The 26,816-nt window shown below is 39.7% G+C and overlaps 2 protein-coding genes across 3 annotated transcripts in view; one reads left to right on the top strand and one right to left on the bottom strand.

Moving 5' to 3' along the window:
• Window positions 1–18,945, top strand: part of TOMM70 (translocase of outer mitochondrial membrane 70) — a 24,243-nt gene extending 5,298 nt beyond the window's left edge. Inside the window, exons 2-13 of one of the 2 annotated variants that reach the window (XR_016471512.1) lie at window positions 2,483–2,656; window positions 4,246–4,372; window positions 6,653–6,762; window positions 8,064–8,212; window positions 9,327–9,534; window positions 10,140–10,274; window positions 12,155–12,262; window positions 12,922–13,038; window positions 13,921–14,018; window positions 14,344–14,466; window positions 14,935–17,297; window positions 18,664–18,945. Coding sequence is in view for 1 of the 2 variants with exons in the window: in XM_031613234.2 (XP_031469094.1) it covers window positions 2,483–2,656; window positions 4,246–4,372; window positions 6,653–6,762; window positions 8,064–8,212; window positions 9,327–9,534; window positions 10,140–10,274; window positions 12,155–12,262; window positions 12,922–13,038; window positions 13,921–14,018; window positions 14,344–14,466; window positions 14,935–15,088 (1,503 nt within the window). In the remaining variant the exon portion in view is untranslated. Of the gene's footprint in view, window positions 1–2,482; window positions 2,657–4,245; window positions 4,373–6,652; window positions 6,763–8,063; window positions 8,213–9,326; window positions 9,535–10,139; window positions 10,275–12,154; window positions 12,263–12,921; window positions 13,039–13,920; window positions 14,019–14,343; window positions 14,467–14,934 lie in introns of both variants that reach the window. The other variant, XM_031613234.2, reaches the window with a different exon arrangement.
• NIT2 (nitrilase family member 2) lies at window positions 18,900–26,816 on the bottom strand. Its single transcript, XM_031613235.2, has 10 exons — window positions 26,741–26,816; window positions 26,082–26,200; window positions 24,039–24,159; window positions 23,824–23,912; window positions 23,408–23,501; window positions 22,629–22,703; window positions 22,149–22,227; window positions 21,436–21,534; window positions 20,446–20,501; window positions 18,900–20,079 (listed from the first exon to the last, which is right to left on the bottom strand). Exons 1-10 carry the CDS (start codon window positions 26,766–26,768, stop codon window positions 19,991–19,993), a joined length of 849 nt encoding a protein of 282 aa, XP_031469095.1. The 5' UTR covers window positions 26,769–26,816; the 3' UTR covers window positions 18,900–19,990.

Genomic DNA, 26,816 nt, shown 5'->3' with positions numbered 1-26,816 from the left:
TTTCCTTGTAGCTCACTGTATATTCTTTGGCTTTACTGCAATTAATCAAGCCTTGTTCTGGTAACAGCTACTGATTTTGAAGGGTTTCCCTTTGGCATCATGCCCATATTCTTCGATTCCCCAGTCCCTGTTGCATACACTTAAGCTTTTCTTAAGGTGTGATGATTTCCAGGAGCCAGCACCCCAGAACTACAGATTTCTTGCTGCTGGATACAGGTCAGAGCACTAGAGCAGCCATTGCACATGGCTATTTATACAGCTGTCCTCGTTCGTTGTGTGTCCCTTGGCAATGGCAGCACAGCACAGGGTGGTCAAAGTGCGTGGGGTGGAGCAGGCAGAGTGGGCAGCCTGAGATGCAGGTTGGGGTGGTATATCCCTGGGCTAAGGGATTTGGCAGTGACCACGGAGTAGTAACTTAGTTAGCAATTTATCAGTCGTAAGAAGTTTTGATACAGGGAACACAAGTCTGAATGTTACAACGTGGCTCTGGATGTTTTTCTGTTTGATATTGGGTGACTTGGAACAGCAATTGATTGTGTAGGTTATTTCACAAGGATATTTCCATTGTAGTTTGCTGTGGAAATACAGAAGAAAAAAAAATCAAGCTGACTTCTGTGCATCTAAATTTGTTTGTTTCACATATTAGTTGTATGAGAAGCAGGAGCTGTAGGAAAAAGCCATACTTGAAACATACTTGAAGTAAATGTAACCTTCCCTTCAGATTTAGGTCTAATTTTTAAAGTAACAATTCGTCAAAAATACAATTTTTTGGTTCCTGTAGAAGTATTTGCACTCCAATTCTAGTTTGTGTATCCACGCAGTTGAAAACAATGAGTGGAAAGGGTTGCAGTTAATCATTTTTTACCAACTGGAATTTAAATCACTAAAATGAAAACTTAGAGAGCGATGCAGATTATTTTGTTCTGTGAGCAGTGGAGATGGCACAGATGGCATTCCTGTAAGCCTAGTGACTGGTGAGGCGTTATTGAAGAGCTTTGTTGGCAGTAGGGATATTTAAGAAATACTCTTCCTTATACGGTTTCACTGGTAAGTCCCTCCTCAGGAGAATGCCTGTAGAATATTTCTGTTATATCTGAACACTTGTTTTTTTGTGGGAACTTAAGGCTGTCTGATGTTTCTCATGCCGTGGTTGGAAACCAGGCTTTAGAAGAGTCCTGCACTGCAACTCCTAGCCTTCCCTCCAAGTTTCCAGTTTTAAAAATCATTTAGATGCTAAAAATGGTCAGACTGGCGTGAAGCAAGCAGACATCAAGGGAAATGGATTGATGAAAAGATGCTTTGAAGTGTGTCTGACAGCAGTCTGGGTACAGTTGGTGATGCTGGCAGTGAATGAGGGGTGTGATGAGAGACAAGTATGGTCAAAGAAGTATGACCTTTATGGTTGTCAGCAGGCCCTAGATGTTCTTTTCAGCATGTATGATTCAGCAAGTGAGAACAAGTGATTCCTGCAGCTGTTATTTAAGGCATTACTGTCCCTGGTTTTGTATACTTTCCCTCCTCAGAGGGGTTGATCAAATGGCATGTGTGCTCAAACCTCTGTTTCAGTCTGGTAGGCCAGCCTGTTCTGATCTGTTTATTGCAGAAGGTAGGCTGGGGAAGGGAAGTCTAGATAAGCATTAGGATTTTCTGCAGCTCTGTATGTCTTGAATATGAGTCATAGCCCTTTGATGAAAGCCTTTTTTACATCTCGTTCATCGTAAGCTGTGTTTATGATATCTGGTCTGTAAATCTGGGAGTTACATGCACAGGTAGCAGTGCTTGTTTCCTCACAAATGCAGGTGATCAACAGGCAGCACACTACTCAGAGATTCATTTAGCAAGGTCAGAGGCTGGGTAGCGCGGAGTTTTCCATCATCTGTTAAGAATGACAGAACCGTGATGGTTCAGCACTTTCCATTAGTGGATGGATGAGCAGGTTGTGTGAGGCTGTGAAATTAATTAGTCCAGTGGAAGGGAGACAAAGCAGTTGAGTTTTTCCAGAAAGTGTTTTTCTTAGTTCATGTTCTACTGAGTCAACTCTGATTTCACGGGCTGTATGTATTTCAGTAGCAAACTTTTCCTATTTGAATTGTTTTGAGAACTTTGTGGTCTTCACACACTTGTCTTTGGAGAAGTATCTCTCAATTTCGACAAGAAATCTCATTGATTCTTCTGATCACCAGTCACAGTAGATTAAAGCCTGCCTAGCTTTCCGAAGAGAAATCACTGCATTGTTAAATACCGTTGTAGTGAATCTTCTACAAGCTTGTGTTCTATTTCATATGGTTGCACCTGAAATTGTTTTTTTTTGTTTTTTTCCCAATGAAATGGAAGGGAGGTTTTCAGAAGTCCAGGCCATAATTTAACACTGATCTCCATTCTGTATTTTTGAAGATGAGCCCTTAAGCAACTTGCTTGTGAGGAGCAAAGCTTTTCTTACTCAAATTGACCAATCATTTGTTTTTCCTTCTCTTTTTTCCAGAGCCCTCTTGATAGAGCCCAAGCAGCCAAGAACAAAGGAAACAAGTATTTTAAAGCTGGAAGATATGAGCAAGCCATTCAGTGTTATACTGAGGCTATCAGCCTGTGCCCTCCTGAGAGAAACCTTGATCTTTCTACCTTCTACCAAAATAGAGCTGCTGCCTATGAACAGCTGGTAAGAAAGTAGTGAATTATATGTTTTTTCTAAAAAGTTGAATTTTAAATTGTGTACTGTCACTTTTGTCCACTGAAAGATCCCAGGTGGGCTGCGTTCACAGCAAGAAACCATTGCTTGCTGCTGTTTTTCTCTTGTTTGTCATGCTTTTCCACATACAACTAAAATAATGTTTTGTTGAGTAGAGTCTGTCTTAGGTGATTCTTAAGTACCCCTCTCTTATAAGACAGGGTTTTAATTCCTTATCCCCTGGAATAACTTCCTTGTTTACTTGTTAGTTTTGTTTCTCTTTACAAGACCATTGCTTTAACTGTTGAGTGAAAGGCCTACAATTTCAGAGGTTGCCACTTCAAAAATGAAATATCACAGAGGATCTATTAAAGCCCAAGCTCTAAATTTTGCACACGTGGAAGTAATTACTTGGTAGCTGTGCGTGTGTGATATTAGTTTTTAGGAATCAACTAGCATGTTTTTTTCATTATGTTATCAGTAGATTTACTTCTAAGGTCAAATTGGTAAGGGGTAAGTTGGTAAAAGAGAAAAGTCTTTTACAGTGTGGGTGATGAGGCATTGAAACAAGTTGCCTAGTGTTGTGGTGGATGCCCCATCCCTGGAGACTTTCAAGGCAAGGCTGGATCAGGCCCTGAACAACCTGTTGTAGCTGTGCATGTGCCTGTTCATTGCAGGGGAGCTGGACTAGATGGCCCTCAAAGGTCCCTTCCAACTCTTAAGGATTCATTGATTCTACCTATGATAGAGGATGGATAAAATTGTTCTTGTTTAGTGAAGTACCATTTATAATACTAATTCACACCATAATTAATGACTGACTAAAAAATACATGTGGTGGTTCTTCTTTTATTAGAAAAGCCTCTTTTGATCGTTAATTTTGAATCATAGAATGGTTTGGGTTGGAAGGGACCTTTAAGATCACCTAGTTCCAACCCACTGCTATAGGCAGGGACACTTCCCTCTAGACCAGGTTGCTCAAAGTCCCAGCCAGACTAGCTTTGAATGCTTCCAGGGAGGGGGCATTCATAACCTCACAGAAGATAAGTGTGTTTTTAGTTTTTAATAGTCATAGCCAGTTCTACTCCTACACATGAATTTATAGTAACAGTGTAGTGAATTGCAATATCAAATAAAAAACTAACAAACAAAAACTGAGTGAAAAAGACACCGCAAAACTATCAGTTTTAGTACTTTGTTAAACTTGTTTGTTGATTTTCATTGTGTTTTCACCCTTTTTCTTCTGTTGTTTGTGTGCCAGTCTTTCAGTTCCGATGTTACTTACTGCAAGTATCTGCATCAAATCATTATCTTCTCCCATATGTTTGTACAAAAACTGTCTGGTTTCATTTTTCTGTAGGAATTCCTTTTCTGTTTTGTGGCTGTTCTGGTGCAGGTGGCTTCCAGTGGCTCCTGACAGTTTCTTACTGAGAAACTTGCAGAAATAGAAGCAAGCAGGTAGAACCAGAGCCCTGGGAACTGCAGCTACTGTTAGGTGGGCATGACCCTCGAGTTGGTAGCAGAAAGCTTATATCATGCAGCTGAGTAGGGCTTCTTTTATCATGTTTTTCTGCCCCCAGCAAAAATGGACAGAAGTGGCACAAGATTGTACAAAGGCTGTGGAGCTTAATCCTAAATATGTGAAAGCTCTCTTCAGACGTGCAAAGGCTCATGAGAAGCTAGACAATAAGAAGGAATGTTTAGAAGGTGAGTGTTTCTTGATATGTGTACTTAATAGTGCTCAGGCACTTTGGAGATGATTAAACTTACATAATTATTATTTTTTAACTTCTTGTAACTACAGTAACCCCTAAATATTTTTAAGTGCTATTTATAGTTACAACAAACACATTTTCTTCTCTTTTGAGAAGAAACATTTTACTGTTTTTCAAGTTTAGATCTGAAATAGCTGCTGCAAGATAGATCTTACTGTAGCTACTTCAGGTATTCTCTGTCCAGGAAGCTCCCTAGCTATTGAAACAGAATTCGTACAATGTGTTGGATAGAAACACAGGCAACAATCATTCTAATTCTGCATGGTAACAAAGTTTCTTCCTTACAGAAAGAAAGTTCCAAAAACAAGATGTTATCACAGATGGAGGTGCTTAGCCAGATACAATGTTACAGCTGTTTAAATGCATGTGGCAGGTGCAAAAGGCAAAACAGTTTCAGTACCATTTTTTTTTTTTTGTGATATAGAAGAGGCAGATTGAAACAGATTAGATTAAAAATCCTTTTTTTATGTTAATGATGTATATTTGGCAGACTCTGCTGTGTTAAACTCTTGTAATGCTGTTTTCCTGATGCAAGATTAAAAGGCAAAGGAATTTTCAGCTAAGCCAATACTCATTATCAAAGGACAGAAAATAAGGTAGCATTCTGATAACTTGCAAATCTCACTGATAAAGAAATGACATTGTTTTCACTGTGTGTAACAACTGAGAAGTAGGTTTGCTGATAATAGATGATAAATTTATTTTTATATATCTGTTGGTATAATGCCTCTGTCTTGTAAGACCATCATGACTAGGAAGAGACAGTTGAGGTCATTCAGTCTAGTTGTTTGCAGTCACTCATGGACTGTAGAAAAAGGACTAACTGCTTGCTCTGGAAATAGCTGTACTTCAGGAGTACTGTAATAACATCAATACCCTTACAGAGTTGGAATAAACTAACAGGCAATAAAAGCCCTAAGAATGAGCTGCTGTTCTGATAGTATGACTCCTACTCTGTTAGAAGCAGCAGTGTTTGTAGTAATTGTATTCAGTGCTTGATTTTTAGCTTGCAATTTGCTATGCATCTATTAAATACTTTTTTTTTAATCTCCCAGCCATATATGGGCATTATGATCTTTGAAAATAGTGTGTTTGTATAATGGAAGGAAGCAGAAACAAAACAATCTGCCATCACCAGTAAAAACCCCTCTCCACTGATCCGTGGCGGTGTAGTCTGGGAAGGTGTTGATGCCTCACTCAAGCCTGGGCACTGATTTACAGCTGTATTGGGCAGAGCATCTCTGCCAGGCACTTGAAGTGGCAGAGTATGGTATTACTGCATACACTATGATTGTGCTGTGTTTTTCCAGGGGCTCTTGTATTTCTTGATCATACCAAAGTTACAGAGAGTTGTGATGCATAGCAGTGTAGTATTACAGACGTTAGAGAGAAATTCCAAGGTAGGGCACTTGCTTTTTATTCAAACAAGACAGAGTTTGAATTTCAAGTCCAAACTCTGCTCATCTTCACTTAATAACCTTACATAATGACTTCATGGGAATTATATCTGAGGCCTCTGATAAACCTTTTTTGTTGATTTTGTTCTTCCCATTTTTTCCATTAATAGAACAGCAGTTTAACTAGAAAATAAATAGAAAGTATCAATGGCAGCATTGCATTAATTAGAGGAAATAAGGATAATGTACATTAAGAGTGCATTTAAAACTTCAGAGCATTATTCAGGCAGCAATGGGTTAACATTTTCAAAGGCTCTGTATGAATGAAAGTGATATGAGTTAGCACTTCAAATGTGCTAGCAAGATGCATCTTTTAAAGCTGCTTTTTCCCAAGGCACAGAGGTAGGCAGAAAAAGATGGAAAAATAATATGGGAAGATTTCTTAAAAGCTGAGAAAGAAGTGAGATATGAATAAAAAGTGAGGTTTAAAAGCAGAAATTTATGTAGAGAATTATGACCAATTCCAGAAGACAAACCGTTTTGTTATTTTTAATATGCACATGTTATTAACTTAATTACTATTCTTAACATTTCAAAATGTTGAAAGCCCCTGCTAGATGTATGAATTTTTACTATTTGTCTACATGTGAAGTCATAAAGATTTAAAAAATATATATAATAATTAATTTCTGTCATTTGCTGTTATTACAGGACATGTGTTAGTTTGAGAGTAACTTATTGTACCAGTGGCATGTTTTAGTGCTTAGTAATTATCAGAATTGGTTGATAATCTCAATTTTTATGTTATTTCCTAGATGTCACTGCAGTCTGCATTTTAGAAGCCTTCCAAAACCAGCAGAGTATGTTATTAGCTGATAAAGTTCTCAAACTCCTTGGAAAAGAAAAGGCCAAAGAGAAATACAAGGTAAGGCTTGTGATGCTGCTGACAAATGCTAATTTCACTTGACTGTTGAAACATCATTTGTTGATATTCTGGTGATTGTTGCAAGTTTGTCAGTGTCTTCACAAGACTAGTATGTTACCATTGTTTTATTTTGGGATCTGATCAAACAATTTGAAACCTCTGTAGAGAAGAAAGGCCTATTTCTAACAGTCACGTTGTTTTCTTGTAATAATCAAAATTATGATGGTGTTCAAGAGACAATCCTGAGCTGATGTGCTGCCTTACTTGGGATTGTCTGAACTTGGAAGGTAATGGATGTTAGAACAACAGCAGTCAAGTATTCAGTTGTACATCAGGTGTTAAGATAGGAAAGTTTATGAATGATAAATGAAAATGGGTAAAAAACTTTGTTATGCAGTGAGTAGCTTAAAATGAGAAGGATGATAATAGAAGGGGTTTTACTCCTAGGTTATTCTTGGCTTTGTAAATAGAAATTTCATGCAGGAAGGATTAGGTCGACAGTGGAATTTCTGGGTTTTAGAAAGTGGCTAAATAATATTGTTGGTTTTGGTGGGTTTTTTTGTTTGTTTGTTTTTGGTTTTTAAAGTCAAAAAATATTGCTGAAAAAAAATGGTGCAGAGCAAAATCTCATTCTTTTATCCATGGTCGGACTTCCTGATTCTGTCTTGAGAAATATGATTTAATTTCTCACAAATTATTTACAACAGTCACTATTCTTCTGATCCATTTATGTAAATGGGTGCTTATGCTTGTACTTTTCTATTTGGACACTCAGATTCCTTTGCACAAGTGTTTAGAAACTGCAGCAGCAAGAATTGTGGAAGTATAGAAGTAGCCAGGAAAAGTCATTTTAAGTGGCCTTAGGTTGGGACACATGTTAAATTAAGCTAGCTTGTTATTTGTGACTGTGGTTTACCTACTGAAATGCTCATTGTCTTTGAGATGCTGAATTTCTTTTCTGTAGAAACTTACATAATTGTGTGACATTGAGGTAACAAATCATTCTTTTAGTATGATAGTGGTAGCATCGTAAAACAGATGTTCTTTCTGTCAGAGTGTTACAGCTGAACTTAATAGAGAAACAGAGAGGAGTGTATTCAGACTTCACTTGCAGGAAAGATTGAGTTCTAATTCTCTTTTGTAAAAACTTTTTATGGCTGTACAAAGGATTTTGCATTCGAGGTGTTATTTCTCATGCATCAGGTGAAATATTTGGTGTTTGAGCCAAGCCCCAAGTAAGAATTAGGATATTGCCATCTGATTTTACAATCTAGTGAACTGACATTGTATTTGTGTTTCAGAATCGTGAGCCTCTGATGCCCTCGCCACAGTTCATTAAATCCTATTTCAGTTCTTTTACGGATGATATCATCTCCCAGCCTTTGCTTAAGGGTGAGAAATCGGATGAGGATAAAGATAAGGAGGGAGAGGCTTCTGAAGTAAAAGAAAAGTGAGTGTACAGTACAGTTGGAAATTGTTTGCTGTTGAAGTTGTTTTTAGTGGTTTTGACATTCTTTTCAGTTTAAGTTGCTGTTATTTTACAGTACCTGCCCTGGGAGATCCTATGGTAATAAAATAAACCTGTGAAGTAAAATCTGTATTAAAAAGGAAACTGAGGAGGACTGACTGACTAGTTCCAAACTGCAGGTGTCTTTGATCCCTTAAACAAAGAAAGTGCAAAATGGGCAAGACAAGCCAAATATTTTCTAAAATACTATGATAGAGATTAAGAGAACTAGTAAGTACCTGAAAGTGGCTCCTGAGGCAGGGAATATATTATGCTGAAGGAGAATTCTGAAGGAAGAGAGCAAATCATCCTTTGGATTGAAAGGGAGAAGATGAGCTCAGGAAAAAAAGCTGTCTACTGATGAGAAATGAATAACAGCAACTGAGGCTGAAAGGATATTTATCTTTTTAGAATCAAATTCCTCATAAACAAGTTTTGTTCTGACAAAGCATGAGTGCTTTTGCACTTATTTTTTTTTTTTCTGAGTGAAGCTTGAGCACTAAGTAAATGGGGCTTTGGCTTACTATGCTGCTTTCCAGTTGATAACCACTGCTGTCAATATGGAGACCGTTGCAAACAGCACAATGAATTTTTAAAATCAGGATAGAATGGCCTGATATTCAGGCAGATTCAGTGAATCCAGGACATATAGCTGAGAACAAGGCAGTACTTAATGTAATTTATTTAAATCTGAAATCCATTCTTCTGCGTATAAACTGCACATTCACTATTCATTTTTCTGACCTGGTGTGCCATCTTAGCCCTTCTGTTTTAAAGTAGAGATTCACACTGTCCTTAATGTGAAAAACATTCAAGGGACAAATGAAGCAAGTCGGTGAAAAAAAATCTTCTTTTCTTTCTTTCCAATGTTATTGCGGCATTTTATGTCTAAATTGTTTTTGATCTGTGGTGGTTCTGTCCAGGAATATTTGTTACTTTACTTAGAATGCTAGTGTTATAACTTAGTAAAGCAGAAATTAGTGTTTAAGTTTTAAAGAAAAGTCTGAATTGAAATTGCAGTGTTCAGTGAATACAACTGTTCTTACATCGTTTACAGCTCTGGCTATTTGAGAGCAAAACAATATATGGAAGAGGAGAACTATGACAAAATTATCAGTGAGTGCACAAAAGAAATTGAAGCAAAGGGAAAATACATGGCAGAAGCTTTGCTTCTGCGAGCTACTTTCTACTTACTTATTGGCAATGCAAATGCTGCCAAACCAGACCTAGATCAGGTCATCAGCATGGAAGATGCAAATGTGAAGGTAAGAATCTGTCACAGCTGGATTGAAGTTTGGGTTGAGAAAACATATGTTAGATAATAAACTTGAAGTATAGTTCAGATCTTTCTTTTTTTTCCCAAGTTTTGAAGTGCTTTAATGGAAATGTTTTAGTTTCTCTTACTGTTTTGTCTTTTGTTTTTTTTCCTGACAAATAGTTTTTTCAAGGGGTTATTTCCAAAGCGTCTGTGCTGACAGATAGAAACAAAAGAACAAAGGAAGCTAAATCAATTAGAGGCTTATGCAGTCTGAAAATTAAGTTAATAAATAAGAAGACATTAATTACAGTGGCATATTGAAGTGTTAAAAATGCTAGTTTATTTGGATGCATAGGGAAACTATCTTTGAATTAATTTTTTGAGGGGGTGAAAATCCAATGAAATGGAAGCATAGGATGATATATTTGAAACTAGGCAAAGGAAGTTAGTTGTTTTAGACTCAACGTGAAATTTATTCCTTCTTTAGAATGAATGATATCTGTCTGTAGCAGAAAACAGTCTCTTGACAATTTTAGTGTAATTGTAACAAAGTTCTAAACTGGGAGGAGTGTTGGAGTGCTTAATTCTTCTTGGAACTTGTTTTTTTTACAGCTGCGAGCTAATGCTCTGATCAAACGAGGAAGTATGTATATGCAGCAGCAGCAACCTGCACTGTCCACTCAAGACTTTAACATGGCTGCTGATATCGATCCTCAAAATGCAGATGTTTACCACCATCGAGGACAAGTAAGAATCATTAGAGATTTTTGTCCCAGTACTCAAATATTTCAATGTATACTAAAAGAATAGTAAAGAGCTAAAAATGCTCGTAGGCATGGGCTGTGTATATACACAGTCTGTACTGGTTATGGTAGAAAAAGTCATAATTTGGAACTGTTGCATTCAGATCTGCAGGTTGAGGTCAGGAAGAATGAGCTAATTGCTGCAGGAGACAATGCAGAGCAACAGAAGTTCATCCCTGTGTCAATATGAACTCTGACTTGAAAGTATTAGAGCTTATATACACTTAAACTGCTCTGTAAAGGGGCCTGATATGTCAGAGCAGTAGCTACTTTGATGGAAACTTTGTTAGAACAGATGTAACCAACTGTTTTTGTTAACTCAGAATCTGCCCTGATACATAAAAGGCTTACAGATAGGGGCACAGCTAAAGCATAGACGTTCAGTGTTTTCTTTGCCTATGTTTTTAATACTGATGATGGTTTCTGGGACCCCAGATCCCTGAGTTGGAGGACCTTGACTGCAGTAATTCCAAGCCAACCCCACCCTGTTCCAGCTGTGTGCTTAGGATTCTAAGGGGCCGGATTAGATTGACTCCAGCATATTTCAAGAGCTGGGTGATGTTATCTCTGAATTATGTTTCAATGGTCTTGGACATTTGGAGAGATTCTGGTCAACTGGAAGCTGGTAGACTTTGCCCCAATCTTCTAAAGGGCAAGAAGGAAGACCCTGTTAATTATAGGCTTATCAGTCTCACTTTGGTGCCTGGCAAAATTGTGGAGATTATTCTGGGAGTTACTGCCAACAACTGTAAAACAGTGCGGTCATTGGTCACATCCAACAGGTGTTCTTGAGGGAAAGCCTTGTTTCATGAACTTAATCTCATTTTATAAGTTACTCACTTAATTGACCAAGGGAAGCCAGTAGGTGTGGTCTTGTTGGATTTCAGCTTAGCTTTTGGTACTGTTACTTGCTCACAGCTCAGGTTCAAAGGGTTACAGTAAATGTGGTTATTAGATCAGGTTGATGGCCAGTCTCTAGTGGAGGTCCACAGGGCTCCATTTTAGAACAAGTTGTGCTCAGGATTTTTGACCATGTCATAAATGATTTGAATACAGAACTGAGAGGTATACTAAGTTTGTGAACGATGCTCAATTGACTCCCTTAGTGTAGAGATGCCATGCAGAGGGAGATCTTGACAAACTAGAGGGTTGAGCAGTTGTGAAATTTAACAAGAGTAAATGCTGCATTCCACACTTGGGATGCAGCAGCCCTGGATCTGTGTACAGACTGGGAAATGAGAACTGGTGAACATCTTCACAGAAAGGGGTTCTTGGGGGTTCTGGCTGTCAGTAAGTTGAATGTGATCCAGCAGCGTGTCCTGGCAGCCCAGAGAGTCAACTGTACCCTGGGGTGCATCAGGCCCAGTGCTGCCACTGGGCAGCGGGAGGGGTTGTCCTGATCTGCTCCGTGCTGTGCAGCCTCTTGTGGAGGAATCAGAATGTCAAAACACCAGTTGGGAAAGCCAAAATATTTTGACGTCCAGACAGTTCACGTGCATTAACTACAGTGAGGTAAAGTGACTTGAGGAACAGTTTTGGAGACTGGACATTAAGCTCAAGCAATGATGGCAATACGCCAATCTAAATTGAAGGTGTTCTCAATCTCTACACATGAACGTTGCCTTTTTATGTATGAAGTCGATGTTTCATTGGTGGCCTTATTGTTTTATGACAGTAATTTTTTTTTACTCATGGTTTCTGTAAATTTCTAGATCTAAAACTGAACTGTGGACAATATGAATAACTGGTGCTAATTGAATTATCACTTAAATGTACGAAGCACAGATTAAATACAGAAATAGGATTTTCTTTTATTCTGGTTAGCTGAAAATTCTGCTCGACCAAATTGAAGAGGCTGTGGAAGACTTTGATGAATGTATCCGATTGCGACCGGATTCTGCCTTGGCTCAAGCACAGAAATGTTTTGCTCTGGTAGGTAATGTTATTAGGATGCTCTGATTTTTAAAGATTTCTTTTAAGCATACTTTGTTTCTCTGTTTTCTTCTGATTTTATGGAAAAGTAGTGCAACAAACAATATATTCTAATAATAGGGCAAGGAAACAACAATCTCTTAGTAGGAATAAGGGTTTACTATTATTTCACAGTGCTTGCTATTTAACAGTAGGTTGCCTTGTCTGTATTGCGATCGAGGAGCAGAAATTTGCAGTCCAACTGTATCGCACAATGCTTTATTTAAGTCAGTGTTATGTAAAATGTCGATCTTCAAGAACTTGGAAACAGTATTTCAAACTGCTGTACTGTGTCTGCATGCAGAAATCTCCAGGGGCCAGCTTTGCATGGTGTGAGAAAGGAACAGTTCTAAGCTTGTAATTTCTAGGCTTTTGAAGTAAAGGGAGGCTTTTGGCAACTATTGGGTCTTGTGGATTCCTCCTCTCACCCTTTCTTCTCTAGCAGTCCACTCTGCTAGGGGTTCAGAAACATGATAGGTTCCTAAAAAGCAGGTTTGATAGGGTGTCACGTCCTAGAACTTGGAATTGTCATGACACATGCATCTCTTGGGGAAATGAGTAGGTCGGATGAACCATATTTTTCTTACTATTTTTTTTCTTTTTTCTATTTCCTTGAATAGTATCGCCAAGCGTATACAGGGAATAATCCTTTGCCTGTGCAAGTAGCTATGAAAGGCTTTGAAGATGTCATTAAAAAGTTTCCAAAGTGTGCTGAAGGCTATGCTCTTTATGCTCAGGTAAATTTTACTCTTCCTTTATAAAAACAGCTGCATTTTTTTGTGCCTTTTGTCTTGGATAAGGTACAACTCTTGAAATAAAAGTCTTTGAAGGTAAATTCTGAGGTAACACACAGTGCTTGAATTTATGAGTGTGGGTGTGCTGGGACGGAGGAACTAGTAGCAGAATTGGCGCAGTCAGAAGGTAAACAATGAGAGTCAAAGATGGTTATTAAGACAGTAAGGTTTGGAGTAAGCTCCTTATTGAATTCCTGCATATATATGATATCTCATTTGATTAATGACAGGGATTCTGTCTCTAATTTGGGAGTCGTGTGCAGAACTAAGGTAGCAGTTTTGTTCTGCTACAAATTATATACTCTGTTTGGTCAAGGAGAATTAACTACAGATGTTTGAAGTACACTTGTAACAGAGAATACACTTTGTTCTTTAAGAAAACATGCTGCTGAAACATGCTGCTGATTGTGGTAATATCAGATGTTCTGTTTTAAAGCTGGGAGGTTCTGTGGAAGCATATATTTCTGATTCCTTTTGATCAGTTCAAAGAAATAACTGAAGCAGAAATACATTAAAAAAGGAAGTTGAGATGTGCATGTACAGACTTCCAGAATGCTTTTTATTACTATTTATACTTGCAGTACTCTTTAACATGTTGCTTGGGGATCTCCTGTTACAGATGATACTGTGATCAGTAACTTTTGCATGTAAAAATTAGCAGCCTTCTTCTGAAAAGACTCAGTTTTGAAACTTAGTTGTGGTAACTGGTGTGCTTGGCCTGTTCTCTGATAAGAGAGCTATATTCAATCTAATGTTAGAATTAGCTTAGCTGGGGGGTGCATGTTTTGATTACGTATTGATACATAGATTTCTCTTTCGTTGCAGGCACTAACTGATCAACAGCAGTTTGGCAAGGCTGATGAAATGTATGATAAATGCATTGATCTTGAGCCAGACAATGCCACTACGTATGTTCATAAAGGGTATGTATGGAGTTTGCAATCCTTTAGGTCAGGGGCAGTTGGCATATTTAGGTGAATCAATTCAAACTGAAGGTAAGTGTTGAGAAGTTTAGCCAGAAGTGGCTTTGCAAAAACAACTTAGTGCTGTTATTTCTGCAGTTTCTCTTGACTGGAAATGAGATTGAAATTTCAGTAAAGTTTCATCAATAATCATTCAATTGAGTATCTGATTGAAGTGTATCTGACTGTCACTTTAACCACATCTCAGTCTGCCATGCTCCACCCTTAAATGTGATCTGGGTTACAGAGAATATGTGAAGTTCTAAATTCTCTCTTTTCTTTTCAGTTTACTTCAGCTTCAGTGGAAGCAAGATTTAGACAAAGGTTTAGAACTCATAAGCAAGGCCATTGAAATTGATAACAAATGTGATTTTGCATACGAAACCATGGGAACGATTGAAGTGCAAAGGTAATAATGAAGTGCAGTGTTAAGAATTCCAAGTCATTTTTGAAATTACAGCAGTCCTTTAGCTTTCCCCGCAGATCTTAAACCTTTCTTAAGATCATCTCCAAGTGCAGTGAGAGGCCAGTTCTTAACTTTGTCTCGACTACTGTTCTGTAACTCTTGGGCAAAGCCTTGCTTTTATTTGTGGCATAATTTTGATTTATGATCTGGCCAATTTCATACTTACTGGATAACATGTAGATTAGTCTGTGTGTTTAAATATATCCCTTTTGCATTTAAAATTACTTCATCAATCCTCATTAGAATTCCTATGTATCTAATGTAGTCCTTAAACATACCTTAATGGACTATTTGCACTGAGAATCCTGACCTATATGCCCAAACCTGACCATTTGGTTTCAGAAGAGGTGCTGCAGACATGCAGAAATTAATTTGCTGGTCTTAATTGGATGATGTTTTGGTTTATTTCAGAGGTAATCTAGATAAAGCCATTGAAATGTTCAACAAAGCTATCAACCTGGCCAAATCTGAAATGGAGATGGCCCACCTCTACTCGCTTTGCGATGCTGCCTATGCCCAGACAGAAGTTGCAAAGAAGTATGGATTGAAACCACCAACACTGTAAAAACAAACACAAAACAAACAAGAGGAGGAAATGACTTCACTTTAGAAGTTGCCCACTTCAGTCAGCCCTAAAGACGCTGTTGCAAACCATGTTGAATGGTGGAACTTAGTTTTTTCCCGTTCGTGGTGTTGTCATTTGCTACATCTGTTAAATGTTTAGGTGTTGTGGGAGTGGTTGTTCAAGGGAGTATGCACTGTTGCATCTTGTTTCTTCTGCAGCAAAAACCTTAAAGCATTTTAAGGGGAAAAAAAGTTGCAGAGGAACAAATGGAAGATACTTAGGCCATGCAAATAAAAACTTTGTATTGGTTCATTTTGAGTGATTACGTTATGGGTGATTTTTGCTTTACTAAATAATATTACAGCATGTTTTTTTTTTTCCCTGTTGATTTTAAAGGTAATACTAGTCAGTGCTGTAAAATAGGTTTCTCTTTTATACGCGATTAATTCTTGAGGGTTGATTTTAATTTTGCAAAAAGGAAAAAAAAACACAATTTACGAACTGTTTATTAACATATTTCTTTTTTTAAAGCCAGTAGCTGTGAAGAGAATTCTGTAAATATATGCAAGCATGCACAATCTTCCCTTAAAGCCCTTCCCACCCTCTGCATTACAACTTAAAAATAGTCCTGTGGCAGCTATTAGGGAATTAATTTGATAGTCCTTATTCTCACCCCAGAAAGCCCAGGTGTACCATGTAGGACAGCTAGTGCAAAGGTTTTTTGGGGAAAGAGGTTAGGTAACGCTACTTTTACTGCAGATTTTACTGGAAGAGATGCCATGTTCCTGTGCAGCAATCCTTACTTGAATGTCACAAGAAACTGTTCTGTAGGGTTCTGAGAGACTTTCAAGGATAGAAAGCACTGCTGGGAGTGAAGCTGCCAAGGTATGGTCATGCTTGCTTATGATCTGTCCATTGCTGAAATCTAACAGTTCATACAACTGTCTAAATTCTCTTCTTTGGTCCCTAGAGACTTCTGTGTTCTGCTCTAATCCTTGTAATAGCCCTCTGCAAGATTAAGTGAGATAAAGAACAAGGCATAGTCTAAACCCTCAAATCATGGATTTAGAACCTTTGCTAGTTTCCTTGTTCTTCAGGTCCTGTATTGTCTAAGATTATAGATACTGAACAAAAGAAGCAACTGGTTGGCAAATAGCACATTGGCAAGTTACTACTAGTATAAACACATCCTCTATCTATGAAGTTCAGTGAGCGCTTCTCTGCTGCTTTGGGTTGATCCATCTGATAATGTAGTCAGTCTGTGGTGCTTCTCCCTGGGCTGATGTGGCTGGATAACACTCATGCAAATACTTAATTGATGTCACTTAGTTTACCATACACTGATCTGTGCTTCTACCCATCCTAAAATCATAGATTTGCTTGTGTTGAATTTTCTAATGTATTTCACTTCTTAAAGAAATGAACCAAACTGCCATCAAACTGTTTTGTTCTCTCCTTGTGGCACTCCATAGCAGCAGCTCGTGTTTTCAACTTGACCTACCTTTCTTCCAGCAAAAACAATTGAGAATGGAAATGGTGAACTGTAGATGTGGAAAGTTAGTTAGCTTACTGATGTGATCTGAAATCGTAGCTTTGGTGTAGAATTGAAGGCACTGGAAGGTACTTGCAGCTGCTAAGGACATTGTGTGTAACAAGTGTCAAAAGCCTTCTGGAACTTGCCATCTCTGCATCAGTTCCTGCATTTGTTCCTGAGAACAAAACTATGCCAGTCTGACCGAGTTGTCCTGTTCTCCTGAGGAGTTTTTATTTGCATGGCCTTATTTACATTGGCTTTATCTCCTCTTCACCCTACTTTTACCCCATTCCTGTCCCCACCAAACCAATTAAGGGAAAAAAGCATGTGCTGTCAAATACTAGCATTCCAAATCATCACAGACTTGCCTGTTCTTGAACTAGTTTGAAACTGCACTGAAAAGGATGCATTGTCTGTAATTTTTTTGTAAATGACGTATCACCTGTAAACTGAAAAAAAATAAATATTACCTTCAAGTATCATTCTCTGACATGAATAAGAGCAGGTTTTGATGGAAGTTTCTCTGCAGTAGTGTTCTCTGCGCTTATTTGGTGTCGCTCCGCATCTAGGAAGAATTAATAATTGCCTCTCATCTCTCACCTGAGCCTTGAAGAAAAGATGAGGAGACACGGAATGAAGGAACCTTATCTCTGATTGCTACCATCACCTGCAGAGGTATGATCTGGAGGGCTGAAGATTGCAGGGAGATAGGAGAGCTGGGAATCTGAGTAGCTGACACCTCCTTCATATGCGTGTGCAGTTAAATTTTGCTCCTCCTGTCTAGGGAAAGGAATTCATTTCTTTATTGGCTGATGTAAGTGTGAGGGTTTGCTTTATGCCAGGTATACATGTGAACCTACCTTGAAATGCTTTTTTTTTTTTTAAATAGGGGTTGAGGGCTGCTGTTGAAACAATTATTGCTGCTATTAAAAAAAAAAACCACAGTGAAATCATGTAGGAAGTTATTACTGAAGGTCTGGATAGACTGTATCGTAGAGCCTGTGGGAAGTTGCTTCTATGCATAGTTATGCATCTTAATTCTGATCATGTATAATTCCTGCTGTTTGTGTTAAGATGCGGAGGCTAGTTTGCCAAAATGGATATGATTGAAAGCTGTGCCTTGATTTACTAGGATCTACTTTCACAGCCATTGCAGAGCTGTTACTGGCTACTTTTATATATTTAACAGAATATTGGTGCACATGCAAAAAGTGGACGCTTTAAAGTGCCTGTCTTCTGCTAACATAGAATTGAGTACTGACTAGCTACCTAGCTGAGAACCAGTTGTGTACATTTTGTTTGCAAACCCCCTAAAGTTCACAGTCCATTGGTATCGTTTCTGAGTGACTCTGAGTAAATTTTTCTGGAGACTGCCAACGCAGCCTCCTAGGACAAGGTATTTACAACTCGACATGACAGACAAATAGGGCTGAGCTTGCGTCACCTCTTCAGCTTCATTCACCAAAGTGGGCCACTACACATTATCACTTGTTCTGTCCATCTGAAATTCCAGGGGAGGATCGTCCATGCCACAGATTCTGTTATATTGCCTGTTTCAGACTGGATCTTACATCACCACATTGAAGTGGTTAGCTGTTGGGGTCGTGCATTTCTTTTATCCTCCAAAGCTGAGTGTTCCATTTTGCTGTGTATTAGTATAGTGTAGGGGTGGTGAAGAAGATGTGGTAGTTCAGAAGAAATAGATACACAATAGCTCGTGTGATTTGGAAGTCAGACCCCTGTGAAGGCCTTTCATTAATGTTGATTGTTATGTATGTGGCAGGCACCAATTTAATGCAGTAAATCTGACTCAATGTTAATTTTTCTATATTTATTTTTCAACAAATAAATTTTCATTTCACCTTACGCTCCATGGCATGTTTCTTAAGAGTTCCATTACGGTGTGTAGACCAAAATGCTGAGAAACAGGCACAGAAGGCTGCTGGAATAGATAATGCCACTGAATGGAATGATGGGACCTGCCTTTTAGGGGAAAGATTTCTTAGGGTTTAACTTAATGTAACCATTAATTTCCCTATAGGTGGCTGGGGCCTCTGAACAACACAGCTGATTAACTCCAGAGAAGTCAAAGGAACATCAGAAAAAGAGAATAGCTGTGGGGGAAGAAGGATGGCTGAAGAAGGAACAGGTAAGATGGTTTGGGGCACAAGTGGCTAGATAGAACGAGACAAAAGCTTTCAGCTGTCCTCTTCTGTAATCTGGAATCTCCTTTTGCCTGTAGATCATCCTTTGTGTTGGTGGAAAAGTAAAAGCACAGAGGTAGAAGGTGAATAGTCATATATACTTCTTTTTGCTTCCCACTTAAGGAAAAAAATTGCCATCAGCAAATACTTAGCTTTTTCATTAGAAATGGAACCACTAAGGTGACCTCCTTCTGAGAAGAAATCTCTTACAAAATGCAAGACTGCCTTTAAGTTCTTTAAAGCCACCTTTAACCAGTTTGCTGGTCTCTTACGCAAAAGCAATGCAGTGGGGCACATATCCATGCAGCTGGAGGGAGCTGGCCTTTGGTAACAGTAATGCATGTAGATGTTCAGTGATACGGGTACCTGCGTTCTGTGACACTGTGGACAGGTGGGCAACAAATTTTCTAACCGTTTTGATTGCCTCCCGTTAGCCTTTTCAGTAGAACACAAGAAAGCGAAACTAATACCAATTCAGACATTACATTCAGAAAGCAGTAATAGAGCAGAGGTGTGGTGACACGTGAGCTTCTTTAACAAAAAGTAACATCACTTCAGCAATAAGCAGGAATTGTATTAAGAATGTAATACAGATATTCCAGCCAGGATCTGTTAACAGATTCTTGCATGCTAACAATTCTGTTTGACTGCTTCTTACATTATCTTTAAGTAGTTCCAAGTGGAATTTGGCCTATTTTGATTAGTGTGTTAAACTTTAAGCTTGCCTGGTTTGAAGTTGGGCATTTAAGAAACTCAGAGTTGTTTAGGTACAGATGTGGAAGAGTCATACCTGCAGAGCCCCTGATTATTCAGTGAAAAGTTCATAATACTAAAGCTGACTTCAGAGGATTTCCAGAGAGAACACAATTCCCACCTCCTTACATCCTACAAAAAAGCCTCAGAAACCTAAGAGCAAAACGAAAGTATCTAAATACAGTAATGACTAAAAAGATTAACTGCTACTTAGTTGATTTCACCTCCAGCTTTATCCTAGCTGTTTAATATGGTAAATTAAAGTTGTACTTCAATCAATTTTAGAATTATACCATTAAGTTTTGTTCCTAATTAATTATCACCATAGCCTGTGGAGCAACCAGTAAGGTAATCCTGAGGATGGAAAGCAGCAGCTACTGTGCCACTAGAACCTTTCCTGTTCACCCAGCTTCACTTTTTCATCTCTATACCATAGAGATCATAACGCTTCTGGCTTAAAATAGGAATTTGTTGACGGATTTCTGCAAGTTTCTTCAGATCTGGAGGGGAAAGAAAGAGCTGTTAGAACAGTAGTCAAAAAGGACTTGATGACACAAGGCAGGAAGAGTGCAGCTTTCATGGTGATTGACTGTAGGGCACAGCAACTGGGCAACCATGAAAGAAGCCTCAGCTTTGCTCTTTCCAAAGGTGGTAGCTTCCTCATAGGTAAAGAAGCAGGAATAGTCCTGCTGCTGCTTGTTCTTTCCTCTAGTAAAGGTTGAGAAGGGATGGCAACACTGCTTCATCTGGAACTGGGTGAATAAGGCCACAGACAAAAACAAAACAAAACAAAAAACAACCCAACAACCTGTCTCTTTAGTCTTATGCACTGTAGTCATGAAAGCAGGACAAAAACCTTTGCTTACCAATATCTGAATAGATAACTGTTTCCTCAGCCCCAGCTTTTGCTATGACTTCACCCCTGCAACACGAAGCACATTTGTTCACAGCATTAACACAGTCTCAAGGCATCAGATCAGCTGCTGTTGTTTGTATAAAAGGGAGTTTCTACCCTTGATGTCCACAACTGTAGACACAGGGCTGTCCTAAAAATAGCATCATAATTCTTAACTCTGTGTGATAGAAATAGCTTCTATGCTTTACAAGTGGCACGTTTTAAGTGTGGCATATACACATACTTAACATAAGCACATTTCCAAAGATCAAAAATAAGAGCAATTATGAGAACTAGTATCTGAATGTGGAATATACCTCAAGGGGAAGGAAGCAATTTCACTAGGAAGAACCATCTACAGCAAAGATTGGCACTTTCTTCTTTTAGATCTCACCAGCTTTTAATAGGAGCATACATCTACACACTTATGTGCCCCATTAGGTGCTGTTATATTCAACATACACTTTCTTTGCAATTGTCTAGAAGAGTAGTATCAGGGGAATGATTTATTTGGAAGAAAAGTAACTGCCAGAAAACTTTGTTTACCCAATTACCCACGTGCTGGGGAAAAATAATTGCTGCTTAAGTGAAGTGAGGTCTCATCTAGTTGAAGACATCCTTCTTGTTCTTTCTTAGGTCAAACTGATCTTCTTTGAGCAAATTAAATGCTTTTTTATAAAGTTAAGATGGCTCTGTTCTACACAATTACCCTCATACATAGTACATAAAGCAAGTTGAAAAGGGCAGCAGCTTAACTAGTGCTTAATATTGCTAAACTGGCTACTGTGCTTCCTCCAGGAATGTGTGCTGTTAAACTAGTTTTAGTTTAAAGCTGGTTGGCTGAAAAACAAAAAGAAAAGGATGATTTTTTTCTTTTTAAGAGTAATTGGAAATGTGGGACTGAAGTGAGACTCAAATAAAACATTTAACAATTTTGGTTTCTTTTTTTTCCTGAACTCACCATGGATTTACTACGGTGCTGTGTCCCCAGGCAATGTAGGATGCTTTTTCATCTCTAGCAGGAGATACAGTAGCTACGTAGACTTGATTATCGACAGCTCTGTGTTCACAAAAAGACAGGGGAAAGGAGAGAAGAAAATGAGTAGTCTTCTCCCTTCCCCTCCTTCCCCCAGTGCCACCAATTAACCAAGCAGAGGAGCCAGAATTCCTGCTGAAAGCTGGGCTGTCCAGCCTCCTGTAGGCTTTCCAAAATCATAAAGGACACAAAGGTTAGAGGCAGAAGTGGAAGGAGCCTCTGCTGCCTGCCCCAGAGTTAGTGGACAGAAAGAATTACATGTTAATTTGGTATGCAGTAAAACTGATGGAAGCAGACCAGGTGATTAATACTGCCTATTTGGGAGTCTCATGATCTATTTCTGTCTGCATGTAAAGCAGTTCTGACATCATTGTTGCTGTCTGTTGGCCATTCTGTGTAGAAATTTCTTTGTGAATGGTGCTCACAAAGCCATGGGGAAAAGGTCTTTGTGAGGGCACAACTGCAGGGGGAAGAACAGGAGTGAAGGATAAGCAGCTCCTGCTTCTCTCCCTGCCAGCACAATCATTTTGTCCCATGAAAGACCTGAGGAATTGTAAAGTTCTGACAGCACAGGGCTCCTGCAACAGAAACAGTTCTGTTCCACACACAAACTCCCTGCTCAGTTACTTTGTTCTTACCGTCCCCTTTGTAGCAATTCCCAATGAGCTGGTCCTGTTGTCATATTAAAAGCCCCTGGATATATCAGCAGCTGGCAACCTTTGTTAAGAGAAAAGTAGAACTCAGCCATCATTAAGGGGAAGAGGGTTTAACCTACAGTGACTGCACATAAGAAAGCTGACCTTCAGCTTCTTTTTTTTCCTGACTTTTGCCAGGAAATAAGTAGAGCTTATCCATGCATCACACAGATAGTTATTCCAACAAAATGCTACGATACACTGCAGTGAGTGGGGCCACATACATCTCCATGTAGCAGAAAATGACTGTTACTTTACTCAAGGAGAGTAGATATTCATTTCAATAACAAAATCCTGTCCATAAGCTGCATTTTGTGCTAATGGACAAGGATAAGAGCTCTTGAACACAGGGGGATTCTTGTTACATGTTACACACAGCCCCTTTTAGTTCAGGCCTTAGGTCTAAGCATAACCCAGCCTTACCTTTCTGTCCGTAGATTTGAGCCAGCTCAGCAAATCTGATATCGTAGCAGATGCCCAGGCCCACTTTACAGTACGCTGTTCTCAAAACACCAGAAATAACAACTTTGTTACTGTCAAAAGCACAGAAAAGAGAGAGAGAGGTATTCCTCTCTGATATAGCTGCAAGCTTTTCAGTGACAAAGAAAGCATTCCTTGTGCTGCATGGACCAAAGCTACAGTTGCATAATTTCTTAGGGCGTGCACATTACCAGGAGGAGAAAGTCAGTGTGAGAGTCAAGACTCTTAGGAGAGTTCAGTTAAGGGTCTGTGTTAATTTCTGAAGATGGGGTGGGGGTAGTTGTCTTGTTTGAATCTGATGTAGTTGATTCAAGAATGTTGGGATAGGATTTACAGTTGATTGCCTCCATTACAATACCACCCTCACATGAAACAATGTGCCAGTGTAGCTGTTGGCTACATGTATTTCTTTTCTGTTTTATAGACACCATATTAAAAATGTAACTTCTATTAAAAGACAGTAACTTCTCTTCAACAAATCATTAGGCCAGGTATGCTTTATCCCCTTCTACTCTGTCCTTTTTCAATCATACTGCCTTTCTTAAAATGTTCATATCTAACCCCCACTCTTGGAATATATTTGCTATTGTTGCCAAATGGCGAATATAAACTTGACAGTCTAAAAATCCATTCTGGAGAGAAACGAGAGGGAAGAGAGCTCTGCAATGACAGCAGTGTTACTGTGGCAGTGATCGTAAGAAGGCGGCTTGTCTTATACTCACGAGTATCAAACATGGAGAAACTATCCCCTGGACTCAGTGTTTCAGACTCCTTGAACTGTATCTTCCCAGGAACATTAATGTCAAACAAATGAATCTGTAATTACAATATTATTAATAAAAATAACAATTTCTCCACTTGGTGTTGGAGCCTTTTCCTTTGTGGCACATGTCACTGGATTATTCTTTTGGCAAGATCCCAACTAAATATTGTTTAAGATTGCAAGAGCTTCTAAAGATGATTTAAAGCAGTTTTCTTCTTTACAGAAATATACATGTCTAAAGTTATTTGGGGAAACAACAACAAAAAAATGACTAAGCACACAAACCCTATATGTCAATCACATGTCATTTTTGTCAACGCTGCTAATATTGGCCACGTGGATGAGAAACATAATAACGGTACTCTACCATCTTACCTTCCTGTGTTTTGCCAATATAGCACCATCAGGACCAAAGACAGTACAAGTATTATACAGCTTTCCACCATCCTCTTCTGGAATGGATCCTTTATAAAATAGAGAACAAAGATTTACCCACCCCATGGTGGTATTCTATGGAGTTTTGATTCAGGTGCACCAGTAGACATTGACCATTCACCCCTCAATAGAAGCAGTCAGTAGGAATAAACTACCTCCAACGAGATATATGCTGCACTCCTTTGCAACTTCTGAGAGCTTCTGTGTCGATTCTCCAGGGATCTTCTCTGCATATTCCTTAAAGTATTGGGTTCCATATGGAGAATTAAAGCATTCCTAGAATGATAAAAGAATTAAGTTAAAATCTCAAAACTGAAATTCTTACGCTCATCATCACAGCACGTTTTCTTCATTTTTAAAAGGTATGTAGTACTTTTAAAGATTACTTTTTTTTTTTTTTTTTTTTTTTTTTGGCTAAGGACAATCAGACACCATTTCCCCACAGCTGAACTGTACCTTTTGTCCTAGAGGACTCTCATTCATTTAAAATTTGTTGTCCCTCAGACTGAGGCATGTAATCTTTAGATGCTAATATTAACAGTGTTCTGTGTGGTACTTGAGAGGCCCACAGTAGTCACTTTCACCTGGCCTTATGTTTCCTAGCTCCAGGAGGATGTGAGACCCACCTCCCTTTGCAACCTCTATCTCCTCCTAAAGGAGTTACAGCTGAAGGCCACAGATGGAATATCCAATTGCAGAGGCGATAGAACTGAACCAAAATTATCTAGAAATTGTTTTGGCTGCATATATATGACACTGGGCCAGCAGAGCTGGCCAACCAACAGCACAAGTTGCAGGTCCAAGGAGGGAAGCAAGTCTCTGCAGACTGTCAGATCTGCTCCCTGGGCTTTTGAAATCTGGACAGCACTTCAAGGAAATGAAAGCACTGCCAGCTGCCCCCACCTTCATCTTGCTGCTTTTGCAAGGCAGTGCGAGTGACACTGAAACCACAGACTCAGGAGAACAGGTGAAGATCTGTATGAGCTGCAGCAGCGCATGGGGCTGTGCTGGAACAGAACTGCAAATTGCACAGATCATCTCATCCTGTACTCACCAGATTGGGAAGAATGTGGGGACAGACCTTTGAATGGCTTTTAATCACATTGCAGATTAAAATGGATTCTGCTGTTATTATTCCTTTATCCTTACTTATATTCCTAATATAAGTATTACAAAACATTTTTCTTCCACATTTTTCCAGGTTCAGAAATCAAAAACAACACAGGAAGGCTAACACCACAAAAGAAATGGCCACGGAACTGTGAAAAGGTGTAGGCTGTATGCTTGGTGTGTATTACTTCTTTATGTAGTGTGACTTCAAAAACAGTAAGGTGGAGGAGAGAATATTTCACCCCTTAGTGAAATTCCCAAACAAAAAAACCGTGCTTTTGCTTGAGAGGTTTTACTCTATGAACAGAAATTACCATTTGTTCGTACACATGACAAAAGTAGCAAATAATAGATAACACAGGAGGCCCAGACAGAACAATCAAAGGTCATTTTTGCAATAGAAGAGCTGTGTTAGCACAAAGAAGAAGGGAAGGTTGCTTAATGTTTTGCCTGGGAGAGCGGGAGGGAGAAACATTCTCTCTGTAAAGCATTCAGACCAGAAAAGAACTTTGCACTCCCAAGTCAGATGCTGCAGGGCACAGCATGTGTAGCCCCAGGTACGCTGGGAAGATCACCTCACTGATACACAGAAACAGATGAAGTAAATCAGAAGTGATCAGAAATACTGTCATTGAGTTTCCACACAAGGAAAGTTTTTCCCTGTTCTGAAGCCTCCTACAGCATCCATGCATAGAATCACTGAATGGCCTGGGTTGAAAAGGACCACAAAGATCATCTATTGTCAACCCCCTGCTATGTGCAGGGTCACCAACCAGCAGACCAGGCTGCCCAGAGCCACATCCAGCCTGGCCTTGAATGCCTCCAGGGATGGGGCATCCACAGCCTCCTTGGGCAACCTGTTCCAGTGCGTCACCACCTTTGAGTGAAAAACTTCATCCTGATGTCTAACCTAAGCCTCCCCTGTCTCAGTTAAATCATCCAAGCATATCCAGAGAGAAACAGGAATAGACAATGCATGGTTAACAGTAAGCAGAGGTCTGCCAAGAGTGTGAAGTGTAGGCATTTTGAATCACAATGCAAAATTATATTAAAACTCTTATTTAATTATGTAAATGACGATTACTCACAGGCAGAGCCACAACTTTTGCTCCCTTGGCTGACGCTTCCCTTATCAGCCCACAGGCTCGCTGAAGGTTATCCGATTTAACAGCAGATACATGAAGCTGAATCAGTGCCAGGCGGAAGTCTAATGGCAGAAAAGAAGAAATTACCCAGCGGAATTCTGGGTAAAACTTCATAACCTGAAATCATGAACGAGCGTGTAACGGAATAAACCTGCCTGCGTGTGCACACATGCACAAACCACTTCCAACAGCTCTGCAGCAGGTGCGTGGCTCTGGAAATGCCCTCCTAGTGCAGGGAGGACCACAAAGATCATCCAGTTTCAACCCCCCTGCGATGTGCAGGGTCGCCAACCAGCAGACCAGGCTGCCCAGAGCCACATCCAGCCTGGCCTTGAATGCCTCCAGGCTTCCAGCTGCAGGCTGTAGGACAGCCTGTAGGACAGCACCCCCGGCCAGGTGTAGCCAACCGGGAACGAAGCGCTGCAGGCCCGCGGCAGCTCTGCGTGCAGCTCCGTGACGGAGCCGGTGCCAGCCTTGCCGAACCGCCCTTTACAACAGCCATTAGTAGGGCACACCCGCAGCGCCGCCGGCCCGCCCGCGCAGCGCCGCGTGGGCAGGAAGCGCCCTTCCAATCGACCCGCCGCGCCAGCGCCGCCACTCACTGGCCATGGCTCCGCGCGCCGCCTGCATCTCCGCGCACGGCCCCGGCCGGCCGAACGCATGCGCCCGGGGCCGCGC

Source organism: Phasianus colchicus, chromosome 1 (assembly GCF_987193195.1).
Source record: "Phasianus colchicus chromosome 1, bPhaCol1.hap1.1, whole genome shotgun sequence".
Lineage (NCBI taxonomy): Eukaryota > Metazoa > Chordata > Aves > Galliformes > Phasianidae > Phasianus > Phasianus colchicus.
The sequence above is the reverse complement of the archived record's forward strand: the minus strand, read 5'-3'. Positions and strand labels throughout refer to the sequence as shown.